Below are 13,465 nucleotides of genomic sequence, written 5' to 3' on the forward strand. Positions count from 1 at the left end.
CACACACACACACACACACACACACACACACACCATGAGTTTTAAGCCACCAGGTCCAGAACTCAAACTTCATTTCGACTACATGGGAGTTCAGCATTATAACCCCTATGCCATCTGCTGGTCCCAAGATAGTTTCTTAATTATTTTTTTTTTTTAAGTAAATGGGGTTTCTCTGTGGTTTCCAGGATGGCCTTGAACTTGCAGACCTCCTGCCTTAGCCTCCTGAGTACTGCATTGAGCTCTGAGTTGTTTTGTTTTGTTTTGTTTTTGGAGAGGTTTTTGTTATAGAGCGCATGTGCTCGCCAGAAAGACAGAGACAGACAGAGAGCTAGAAAGTGAGAAATCACCCCCCCCTGGGAGGATGGCCATGCCGCAATCCCTTCTCCTCCATTTGCCTCTTGGGATTTTGGGCACACATGCACATGCACCTGGCATGAGTTTAAGCCACCCGTTCCAGGACTCAAACCGCAGTCGACTGACTATGTGGGAGTCCAGCGACATAGCCATTACGCCAACTGCTGGTCCCAGCTCTGAGTTGTTTTAAATGTTGCACCACGTTCTTCTTTGTCTACTTTATTTCTATCTGTTTCACTAACCAACAGTTCTTTAGAATACCTTGTTTCGCCAAGAGCATATTGAAGTTAGCATAGTTATTGACTGCTTGTGGAAGTAGATAACTATTTCTTGGAATATGTATTAAATTAAAAAACAATCGTGTCTTTTGTTTTCATTTATAGGAATATATATAGCCTAAAGAAAAATTTGCATGTCAATGTATGTGCATATAACTCTGAATGGTAGAATTTATTTTTGTTTCTCATTCTTTTCTGTTTCTGTCATGCTTGTTTGATACTTTACTTTTCTTCATACTTTTCACCTTCTCCCCTATTTTGTATATTCCTCAAGTACTTCATTGCTTAATCTTTTTGAGTATTAAAATGGTCCATGTGAGTTGGGTATATAAAAGAATCTATGTTCCTTCAGCTCTGTTTTGCTGTGAACCTAAAATTGCTCTATAAAAGTCTAGGGACTAGTAGTTGGGGTAATGGCTATGTTGCTGGATGCCCATGTAGTCAATCGCGGTTCTAGTCTCGGACTTGGTGGCTTAATCTCACACTGAGCACATATGTGTGTGTATGCCCAAGACCCCGAGAAGAGAATGGAGGGATTGTGGTGTGGCCATTCCCCCTGGGGGATGATTTCTCACCTTCTGTCTTTCTGTCTCTCTCTGTCTTTCTGGTGAGTACACACACCCTGTAGCAAAAAACTTCTCAAAAAAAAAAAAAAAGACTTTTTAAGAAATAATCTTTATGGGGCTAGCAGGTGGCATGGTGGTTAGGGTGCTGGGCACTCCCACATGGCTGACCACAGTTCAAGACCCAGACCTGATGGCTAACTTGCTTTCTTACTTTCCTTCTCTCCTTCCATGTCTCTCTCTGTTCAAATTAAAATAACTGAATGAATAAATAAAAATAAATGAATCAATAATTCTGAAAAATATCTTAAAAAAAAAAGAAAGAATCTTTACGTGGATCAGCACCATAGCCAAGTAGTTAAGGGAGCAGAATTCCTCATGGCTGACTGTGGTTCAAATCACATTCCCTGAGGCTTAAAAAAGACACTGTGGGGAACCAGCAGTTAGCGTAATGGCTATGTCACTGGACTCCCACGTAGTTGACCACGGTTCATGTCCCAGACCCAGTGGCTTGAAAATCATGCCTGGTGCGTGTGCGTGCGTGCCCAAGATCCCGAGAGGAGAATGGAGGAGAAGGGATTGCGGCGTGACCATCCCCCCTGGGGGGTGACTTCTCACTTTCTGTCTCTATGTCTCTTTCTCTCTGTCTGGCGAGCGCATGCGCCCTATAGCGAAAACCTCTCCAAAACAAACAAACAAACAAAAGACACTGTGCATGTGTGTATGCATATCCAAAATCCCAACAAGATGATGAAAAGTATAGGAAAGGATTGTGGCATGAGCATCACTCTCTCGTGCTCTCTCTGTCTTTCCATCTCTCCCTCTCTCCCTCTTCTTTGTGAGAATCATACACACTGTCTGGCTGTTAGAAAAAAAAAAAAAGAATCTTAATGTAACACTCTACTGAATAGATTCATTATTGTTCCTCAATGTATTTTTGCTGTTAAACTACAGTTAGTTGGTTGTTTGTTTACTTTTCGCAATAAGATTTCCTTATAAAATTCCTCTAGATGTCTTTAAAGTATAACGTTAATTGGAAATTTTTCTTATTATTCCCAAGAATGTCTGTCTTATTCATTAATCACTTGCATTGTCTCTGTAATTTAAATATCTATTATCTTATAAGCTATCATGGTATCGAAGACAGTTGTATCCATGTCCATATTTCTATTGCATGTATTAAAGTGGTTTAAACCCATTTTTTTTCTCCTATAGTGGTTCCCCCTGGAAGTCCTGGGCCCATTACTCGGCATGGGTCCTATGATAGTTTAGCGTCTGACCATAGCGGACAGGAAGATGAAGAATGGCTATCTCAGGTAAAAATTGAAGTATTTGGGGTATTAAAGTAAAAGTAAAAATCTACGGTTGGTTTTTGTATTTTGCCTTAGAGGAAAATGGGGACAATTGGTAACTCTTTGTTAAATTGTCAAGAATTAGTTTATTGGGACCAGTAGTTAGCGTAATGGCTATGTCGCTGGACTCCCATGTAGTCGGCCGCGGTTCGTGTCCCGGACCCAGTGGCTTAAAACTCACGCTGGGCGCGTGTGCGTGCGTGCCTAAGATCCCGAGAGGAGAATGGAGGAGAAGGGATCGCGGCGTGGCCATCCCTCCGGGGGGTGATTTCTCGCTTTCTGTCTCTCTGTCTCTGTCTGTCTGGCGAGCGCAAGCGCCCTATAGCAAAAACCTCTCCAAAAAAAAAAAAAGAATTAGTTTATTGTCTTCTGATATCATGATTTCTTCATAAATATTGCTGCACGCCTACATGTCTATTCCATGCAGATATATAGCTATTATATATATGCATACATTATATATATACGTGTGCATATATATATATATATTTACACATACACATATGCACACACATACACACACATATATATATATTTACGTTCTTTTCGCTGTCTTGCAGAGGACATAAAATGTGCATTTTTTAAAAACAATTTGTTTAAAACCTAAAAGACCTTGGATTTTAGACAGACTTTTTAAAAAATATGATAGTGATCATGTATATGTTTTCATGCATATTAGAGGGAGGGGGAGAAGTACCCTTCACATAGTCTCATCATGCCACGATCTCTCATATCTTTTCCCCAGCCCTCCTCAGGATCCTGGGTGTCCGTGTGCATAGCTGGCATGTTTTCAGGGTGATCTGAGGATCCAAATCATTATTGCTTATGTGACTTCCAGCTTTGCAAATTATGCTATGCCACAGCAGCTGGGCTTTTTCAGATCCTCTGAAACTCATTTTCATGCAGTTTAAAGTAAGAGTTGTCCTTGTGAAAACAGTGAAACCACTAGACAATGTTTGAGATTATTTTTTTTGTGGAGCCAACATTTTCTGAAGATTGGGTTCATACTCTCATTATGGAAGTTCAACATTCTACTGTGCACAAGTTCTGATGCTGCACGGTTGGGTTTCCTTTCCTAAGGTCACGTAATGCAGCTTCTAGTGGTCTCTACAAGTCCTTTGATGGCCATTTCTTTCCTTGCCAGGTGAAATTGTCTTCATCTCAAGGGCTTTGAAATAAAAGATACTTGGGCAGATTTCAAAATGATGAGATTACAAATGACTTCATTACAAATGCTGTTATGTCTGCCTCAAGTCTGACATCATTTGGTGAAGTTAATGACCTGTCTCAGATTACCAATCTGGCGGCTGTTCATCAGACAGGTGCCTCAGAAAAAGTGGAGGCTGTTCATAGTTTAACCTTTTTTCTCAGAGAGGGTATCCTGAATAAGTAAATTGAATCTGGAAAGGGGAGAATCATTTTCTCAGTAACATTTGTTTATTTAATCCTATGGAAAATACAGGAACCTCCTTGAAGGAGGGTCAAGGCTTTAATTCTTAATGTATGGAGGTCCATCTTTTCTTGACGGTACTAAGATAAAGTAAACCCTAAATTCATGGTATTTTTCCAAAATCAAACCATTGTCCAAGAATGCTGGCAAAGAAACTACTGTCCTTCACTTCAACTTTTCAATTAGAAAAAGGGATAATGTGTGCTGTCAGTGTGAAAGTATATACAATATGTTTGTCCTGCACACAACAGGAGAGTGAACAGGAACATCTGGCCACCGCCGCAGTGAAATTGCACAGGCATCTGTTTACCTCTCGGCTCTGGGACACTGATGGTTTTGAGCTTAAAATACACAGAATGCTTTATCTGTGGCCTAATTTACGTTGCTGAATACAACTACTTGAATCAGAAATCACTGTCCTCAATCTGAGTATTTTTCTCTCTGTGATTAGTGGGAATGTGAATGTTGTTCCAAGACCACGATGCTTTTGCCCATTTGGATCCATAAACACCGAGCTATGATCTGTGAACCTTTTCAGTTATGTTTTGTTAAGAATTAATCACCACAATCAGAGACATGTGATTAAATATAAAATAACTCAGGCCCAAATTAAGGTACATGGGAAGTCAGTACCCTAAAGTATTTACAGACATGCATGTAAAAATGACAAGACATTAAGAAATAGACTTTTACAAAAGGTTTGCATATTTAGTTTCTAATTCAGGTTGATTATATTTAAAATCATATAATAAGTTTATTTTCAAGGTTTTAGAAAATTAATTAATTTTAATACATTTAATCACTGTGTATCATTACAGCATACCAAAGGAATTTTTCCACCACAAATATTCTGCATATTGGTCCAGTCAAAGACATTACCATAAACCTTATAGTCAACAGATTTCTTTCTATTTTGGGTCCCTTAAATGTTTGGGTTCTTTCTTCTTCCCCTTGATTCTCTCTGTCTCACCCTCGCCCATTTCCCATCCTTCTTACCAACTGTCTCCACTAGCCATGCTTTTATATCTTCCAGTTTCTGCCATTGAGTGCCGACATCCAATATATATTGAGTGTGGAAATCCACTGCCTCTCTTTCATTGTTTAGCTTGCTTCACTTAACAGTAAATCTTCCATATTTGTCCACTTTCTGTCAAATGCCAGGGTCTTTTTATGGCTGAGTAGTGTGCTGTAGTGTATATGTTCCATACTTTTTCAATCCACTTATCTGTTTGTGGACCTTATGGTTGGTTCCATGTTTTATCAATCATAAATAGGGCTGCAATAAATATGGATGTGCAAACTATAACACTACCGGTGGAAAACGGAAGGGAAACTCTTAAACATAGGAGTAGGCAAAGACTTCTTGAACAAGACCCCCAAAGAACAGGTAATCCAAAAATAGACAAGTGGGATAACATTAGATTAAAAAGCTCTGCACAGCAAAAGAAAAAAATAATTAGAGTGAGTCAGCAACCTTCGGAATGGGAGAATGTATTTGCAAAGTATGCCTCAGATAAGGGATTGTTAACAGAATTTATAGGAAATTCAAACACCTTATCTCCCCCAAAAAATCATCAACTCAATTGAAAGATGAGCAAGTGAGCTGAACAGACAACTGTCTAAGGAAGATATTTGATGGCTAAAAAGAACATGGAAAAAATGTCCAACATCTCTCATAAAGGAGATGCAAATCAAAACTAAAATGAGATACCACCTAACCCCAGTCAGAATGGCTAAGATTCAAAAAGAAAGTATAGGGAGTAGCAGATGGCATAATGGTTACATTGCTGGACTCCCACGTAGTTAACTACAGTTTGATTCTTGGACTCAGCAGTTAAAACTTATGCCAGGCGCGTGTGCATGCATGCCCAAATCCTAAGAGGAGATTGAAGGAGAAGGGATTGTGGCATGTCCATCCACCCTGAGGTGGTGACTTCTCACAATAAGTCTCTTTCTTTGTTCCTCTGACAAGCACATGTGCTCTATTACAAAAATCTCTCTCTAAATAAATAAAAATAAAATATGGTAAGTGCTGGCGATGCTTTGGTGAAAAGGGGACTCTCTTACACTGGTGGTGGGAAGGTAAATTAGCATAACCACTGTGGAGAACATATGGAGGTACCTCAAAGACCTATAAATAGAGAACTACCATGTTATTCAGCAGTTCCACTCCTGGGTGTCTACCCCAAGGACAGGAAAATGCTCATTTGCACATATTTTCAGGTTTTAACCAATATCTTTTATTCTCTGCTTAAGCTTTACAGTTTTTATTATAATACTAGTATCATTCCCTACCCCGTCTATGGAGCAGGAAATTCATGAAGCCTTATGGCATGGCTGCTTTGTAGTACCTGTAATTCCTGTATCAGTGTTTGAGGCAATGAGAAAACACTCTAAGGTATTTTGAAGACAAAATATCTAGTTCGAGAGAAAATATATAGTAATGTCTTCATTCAAAAGTAGATTTGGGGGTCTTTTTTTTTTTTTTTGAGAGATTTTTGCTATTGGGCACGTGCGCTCACCAGACAGGGAGACAGAGAGACAGAAAGAGAGAAATCACCCCACCCCCACCCCCCAGCGAGAATGGCCACACCACAATCCCTTCTCCTCCATTCTCCTCTTGGGATCTTGGGCACGCATGCACATGCGCCCGGTGTGAGTTTCAAGCCACTGGGTCTGGGACGCGAACCGTGGTCGACTACATGGGAGTCCAGCGACATAGCCGTTACGCTAACTGCTGGTCCCAGATTTTGGGGTCTTTTAAGGACAGCTCAGAAAACATTTAATTATGGAAAGAAACAGGCTGTAAAACAGGTCCTAAAATTTTTTTTCAGACCTTTTCTTTTCCTTGGATAGTTCAATAAGAACCTCAAGTTTGTCATGAGCTTGATCCTTAGGGAAGAACTCACTTTTAATCTGTGGACTAATAGATGTAGTAGTATTCAGTGCATGTGGTAAATACTATCTAGAATAAATAATAAAGGTAGTCTGTAAGGAACTGACACTAGTTATATGAGGCAGGCGACTAGTCCTTTTACTTTCATGTGATTTTTCTGTTATATTGTGTGTGGTGCATGTGTCTCGGTTTGTCTGTTGATAAATATGTTCATGTGTACATGTATTTTTAAATGTTGAGTAAAACCAGTATAGGGGGCCAGCAGGTGGCATAGAGGTTAAAGTGGTTTGATCCCAAATAACCAACTGTGCGGTTCACATCCCAGATACAGCAGCTTGACAAAAACACCAGGTGCACATTGTGTGGGTGCCTAAAATCCCGAGAGAATGAAGAAGAAGGGATTGTGGCATAGCCACCACCACCCCCCCGGGGGGGGGTGATTACTTTCTCTCTCTGGCAAGTGCCTGCACCTTATCGCAAAACACAAAACAAAAAGCAACAGAGGGATATTGAAAATGTCTATGTAGGCTGATTGTCATTGCCTTTTGCTTATGGGCACCCTTTCGTTCTCCTGCTTAATTAGGTGGGCTTCTTGGAAAATGTGGGTGTTGAGAAAAGGGATGGTTGGAGTAGGTGATCACTAGCATTTTCAAAGTGAGATTATAATACATTTAAAGCATGATTTCTGCTCTGTTCTAGGTGGAAATTGTAACACACACTGGACCCCACAGACGTCTGTGGATGGGTCCACAGTTCCAGTTCAAAACCATCCATCCCTCAGGTCAAACCACAGTCATATCTTCCAGTTCATCTGTCTTGCAGTCTCATGGTCCGAGTGATACTCCACAGCCCCTTTTGGATTTTGATACAGATGATCTTGATCTCAACAGTCTCAGGTGGGAAATAAAAACTAGGGAAGCATTCAAATGACAGGATTAAGTTCAGTTGAAATGAACATCCCATTTAATGTTGACATTTCTCCTTTTAACTTAATATCATGTTGCAGGCTGCATGTACTGTTACGTATGATTCACTGTTATCACTTAGGGTCTGATATGTAATCATCTATTTGTGTCTTGGATTATATTTACCCTAAATTGATTATTTAATTCTCGACTTACTTTCTAAGCCTCTCTAATTTATGATATTTTGCTCATATTTCTTTATGAATTCTGATTATGCCTTTTCCTGATTTTTCTCAAGTTGGCAAGATCTTTCAATTGAATTTCATCTGTGATTTTCATCTAGTCCTGTATCTTCCTTCTTTTGGATGATGAAAAGTTTTTGGATGAGAAATTGTTGGTATAAATTCACTTATAATTTATCATTGATATTTAATCCTTACCTCTACCAATCATAGTACGAGATGTACCAAGTATGTTTTTTTGTATTAGCTTATTTTTAAAATGTAACTTGGGCTTTTTTTTAACCTTTGCAGACACACGTTTCCTCAGCAGTTTAATTTCTTATACTACTACACATTGGAGGATAACAGGCAGCGAAACTTTCCATCAAATGCCCCACAACTTCCTTTTCTTGTCTTCTCTTATTTTATCTCTCTGTGGTGTGTCTTGATTTGATTATATAGCGTCCCTCTGACATTTTTCTGACCTATATTAGAATATATTCCAGTCACAGGTAGGAAATACGTTTTTTTCTATTTCTCTGTCAGTAGCAGTAGTAAGTTTTTATGAGAAAACGAAAGCCTTTGCAAAGTAGGATTAAGCTTGATTTTCTTTTTATTTATTTATTTGAGTGATTTTTTTTTTTTTGCTATTGGGAGCATGTATATACTCATCAGAGAGACAGAGACATAAAGAGAGTGAGAAATTACCCCCCAGGGGGCATAGCTGTGTCACAATCCCTTCTCCTCCATTCTCTTTTGGGGATTTTGGGTTCTCACGCACATGCCCTGCATGTTTCAAGCTGCTTGGCCCAGACTTGAACCATAGTCAGCCATGTAGGAGTCCAGCACCTTAACCACTGCACCACCTGTTAGCCTCCCTAATATGATGCAGTTTATTGAGCACTTGGCAGACATTCTACTAGTGGCTGGGTGATAAGCTTATAGAACAGCCTGCTGCCTAATTGACTTCCTCGTACTTGTCTCCAAAGTATCAAACACATTTCTGAATCATAACTCTTCCTCACACCTTAATCTTTACGTTTCCCTCATCTTTCTCATTAAAAGAGTCTTCAAAGCACCTAGTAGTCAAGCCAAAATCTTTTTTTCTTGGAGAGGTTTTTGCTATAGGGCGCATGCACTCGCCAGACAGACAGAGAGAGACAGAGATATAGAAAGTGAGAAATCACCCCCCAGGGGAGATGGCCACGCCGCAATCCCTTCTCCTGCATTCTCCTCTTGGAATCTTGGGCACACACACACACGCGCCTGGCATGAGTTTAAGCCACCAGGTCTGGGACTCGAACCGCGGTCGACTACATGGGAGTCCAGCGACATAGCCATTACGCTAACTGCTGGTCCCTCAAGCCAAAATCTAAGGACTATTCTGGACATCTTCTTTGTCGCGCACCACATCCAGTTCTTCATCAAGCTGTATCATTTCCATTACAGCTCACACGTGGAAACTTTCCACTCCATCCCTAATGCCAGCATCCTAGCAACCACATTTCTTTTTATTTATTTTATTTTTTATTTTATTCATTTATTTATTTATTTTTTTGAGAGGTGTTTGCTATCAGGCACGTGCACTTGCCAGAAAGACAGAGAGAGACAGAGAGATAGAAACAAGAAAACACTCCCAGGGGAGATGGCCACACCACAATCCCTTCTCCTCCATTCTCTTCTCAGGATCTTGGGCACGCACGCACATGTACCCGGCATGAGTTTAAGCCACCGGGTCCAGGACTTGAACCACAGTCGACTACGTGGGAGTCCAGCGACATAGCCATTATGCAACTGCCGGCCCCAGCAACCACATTTCTTGGCAGTAGGCTCCTGATTAGTCTTCTGTAATATTTTTGTTTCCCTCTTATCAGTTATCTTCTTAAAGAAAATACATGTTGTCTTCTTTTATTAACTTTAATTAATTAATTATTTAAATTTGACTAGATAGGAACAGAGTAAGAGAGAGAAGGAAAGCGAGAAAGCAGGCCACCCAATCTGGGTCTAGAACCACAGTTGACCGATGTGGGAGCCTCGCGCCCTTATCCACCACGCCATCTGCTGGCCCCATATGTCTTATTTTGATCCCTCATTTAGTATTTTTTGTGTTCATTTTGCTTGCTTTACATTTTGTTCCTTTCTTCCCTTTATTTTTGCTTTTTTGTTCCAGCATGTTTTCTTTAACTTTCTAGAATAGTACTTTCCACCAGCATGTCAGGCAACAAAGACAGAACACGGTGAATACTAAACAAATTTTCAGTGCTAGCTAATTATCAAATATGATCTAGATTAGGAAATACAGTCAGCTTTAACTTAATGATTCAGTGGGTATTCATGCATGTTCACAACAGTCATTCCATTACTTACATGTTATCATTAAAGTGTTTTTTATTGGTTACACATTATTCTTTTGTTTTTCCTGTTAATCAGAATCTGAATTTCCAAAAGATCTCTCCCCTCCCCCATTATTCTCTTTATAACTATGTAACCCATTTATTTTCTTTGGTGAATTATGCACAAGACCCTACTATTTTTAGTGAATATTGGCAATTGCTTTGGTTAAGGCCCAATCCTTTCTCTTAGGAAGGTATCTTCACCTCTCATATATACGAAGGGACTTCAAAAGTTGTGGAAAATGGAGTTAAAGTATGAGTTTATTCTAGTATAAAAAAAAAATTAAGGGGCCAGCAGTTGGCATAATGGCTATGTCACTGGACTCCCATGTAGTCGACCACGGTTTGACATGATGCCAGGCGCATGTGTGTGCATGCCCAAGATCCCAAGAGGAGAATAGAGGAGAAGGGATTGCGGCATGGCCATCCCCCCGGGGGGTGATTTCTTGTTTTCTGTCTCAGTCTCTCTCGGTCTTTCGGGCAAGCACACGCACCCTATAGCAAAAACCTTTCCAAAAAAAAAAAAAATTAAATCTATCCATAGATTTTCAATACTACACAATTCTACAAGCTTTCTGAAGACACTTTGTACAGCTTTGTCCTCTTTTGTGGCCTCTTCTAGCTTTCACACTCTTTACCTCAGATATAGTCGTCCTTCTAGGATCTAATTTGCTTTTTTGGAAACAACTACATTTTCAAAATCCTACAGAATTTTCCTCAGGGACTTTCTTTTTCTTATACTAAAGAGCTCCCAGTGTGTGTGTGTGTGTGTGTGTGTGTGTTTATCTAAATGACCTTAAAATGCTTGTGTTCGATTATCCTGTCATCCTTCTTACTGGATACACATACACCTTAGGAACCTTTAAATTGGCCAGCAGATGTATGAATTTCTCTTGGTCGTAGTTTTGTAATTTATATTGCAGATTTGAGCAGACAGGCTTAGTTAAGGCCTTGGATAAGATCTTCGCTCTTGGTACCAGCAGATGGCATAGTGATTACTTTGCTAAACTCTCACGTAGTTGATTGCAGTTTGAGTCCCTCACCTGGTGGTTTAAAACTCAAGCCAGGCACATGTGCATGCATATCCAAAATCCTGAGAGGAAAACGAAGGAGATGGGATAGTGGCATGACCATACCCTCTGGGGGGCCAGGGATGACTTCTCCCTTTCTGTCTCTCTGGTGAGCATATTTGCCCTATAGCAGAAACCTCTCTGAAAAAGAAAAAAAAAAAAAAAGATCTTCACTCTCATTTACAGTATAGTTTAATGGAAAGTTTCCATTTATTCTCGTTACAGTATAGTTTAATGGAAAGTTTCCATTTGACTCACAATTTTAAACATCCTTTTTAATACCGATTCTCACCAGCATCCAGTCCGAAACCTATATGTATTCCTCTCATTCTTTTTTTTTTTTTTTTTTGAGAGGCTTTCACTATAGGGCGCATGCGCTCACCAGACAGACAGAGAGAAACAGAGAGACAGAAAGTGAGAAATAACCCCCCGGGGGGGGATGGTCACACCGCAGTCCCTTCTCCTCCATTCTCCTCTCAGGATCTTGGGCATGCACACACACGTGCCCAGCGTGAGTTTTAAGCCACCGGGTCCAGGACGCGAACCGCGGTCGACCATGTGGGAGTCCAGCGACATAGCCATTACGCTAACTGCTGGTTCCCCCCTCTCATTCTTGTTTATGACTATTCTAGCCCAGCTCCTCACCTGGGGTTTATGTTTCCTCAGGCTATGGCATTATGACAGGGCATTGGCTTTGCTTTCTTTTTCAAACTGGGCTCAATCGATCCCTAATACCTAGTACACTGTCTGCCACCCCGTAAGGTAGCACTGAGAATATGTAATGCAGTGATAGTCTGATTCCTTTGATCATACCCTAGCTGAGGGACAGGCACGTATTGTGTCGACTCTCATGCGTAAGGAAATCAGTCATGGCTTACCCTCATGGCAGCTACTTGCCAGAGCAGGGATTCCAGATTTAAAAAAAGAGATATTTGTTAGTAGTCCTGAGAAGCATGTAATGTAAAAGAAGCCAAGTGTACATGAACTCCCTATCTAACTGATGTGTACCTTACGTATCACAGATTCACCAGTTTTAAAGTGTACGGTTCAGTTTTACTTGTTTGTTTGTTGTAGCACATTTGCTGAATCGCGCAGCCGTCCCTATTCTCTAATTCCAGAATGTGAGGGTGATCTGGCTGTGACAGCTGTCAGCCCATCGATCCCCAGGTTTATTCAGCTGATCTGGCTGGCTAGGAGGGTGTCCCCTTCTTCCCTCCCTGCTTATCCGTGTCCCTCCTAAAGCTGCACACTTGGTTGAAGAGGATGACCATCCCCGATAAAGGAGGACTGTTTTCAGTCAAGGGTGTGCAAGTAGCCATGTTCCCTGCTAGAGCCTCCAAACAAGCTCTCAAGATCCATTTCCATCATTTCAATGAGGTGTTGTGGTTTTGTTTTTTTTTAAATTTTGTCTGTTTTTATTATGGAAACATTTCAAACATAAGTCAAATAAAAACAATAATAGAATTACACCCCCCACCACCACCACCCAGCTTTAACACAGTTCATGGCATTCTTATTTCATCTACCGTTCCATTTATATCCCACCCTCAACTCCAGATTATTTAGAAATCTCAGTATGATTTGAATTATCAAAAGGACATTTTTAAGCCCACATAAGAACTTTAGATCAGAAGTGACTTTGCTTTGGATGAACCGACCATTTGTAACAGGCTAGCTTCTTGTTACTCTCAAGAAAAAGAAAACGTCTTTGAAACTTTAAATAAACTACTACTCTTTTCTTACTAGATTGAATTTGCTTAGTCTTGTGCATCCTGGAGCTGACTAACCATTGCCAAGCTATGATGAGATTTCATGACTCATTTGCAAAAATAAGCTGTGGCGAAATTATAGCACAATGATAATATATGTATACCACTATTTTCAACTTCCAGGAGTAGCTCAAGTGTATCATCCGCTTACCCGTTCCGTTTCTTTCTTCTGCAACATAAACACCTATGTGGAACTATAGCTTTCAGTCACTCT

At 40.3% G+C, this 13,465-nt stretch overlaps 1 protein-coding gene across 2 annotated transcripts in view; it reads left to right on the plus strand.

Annotated features, from left to right (window-relative positions):
* Positions 1-13,465, plus strand: part of BCAS3 (BCAS3 microtubule associated cell migration factor) — a 341,361-nt gene that overhangs the window by 320,525 nt on the left and 7,371 nt on the right. For both annotated transcript variants that reach the window (XM_006154459.3, XM_006154460.3), the window contains 2 exons: positions 2,411-2,511; positions 7,593-7,789. In XM_006154459.3, the coding sequence (XP_006154521.1) occupies positions 2,411-2,511; positions 7,593-7,789 (298 nt within the window). The remainder of the gene's footprint in view (positions 1-2,410; positions 2,512-7,592; positions 7,790-13,465) is intronic.

This window comes from Tupaia chinensis, unplaced genomic scaffold (assembly GCF_000334495.1).
Source record: "Tupaia chinensis unplaced genomic scaffold, TupChi_1.0 Scaffold000407_4, whole genome shotgun sequence".
Lineage (NCBI taxonomy): Eukaryota > Metazoa > Chordata > Mammalia > Scandentia > Tupaiidae > Tupaia > Tupaia belangeri.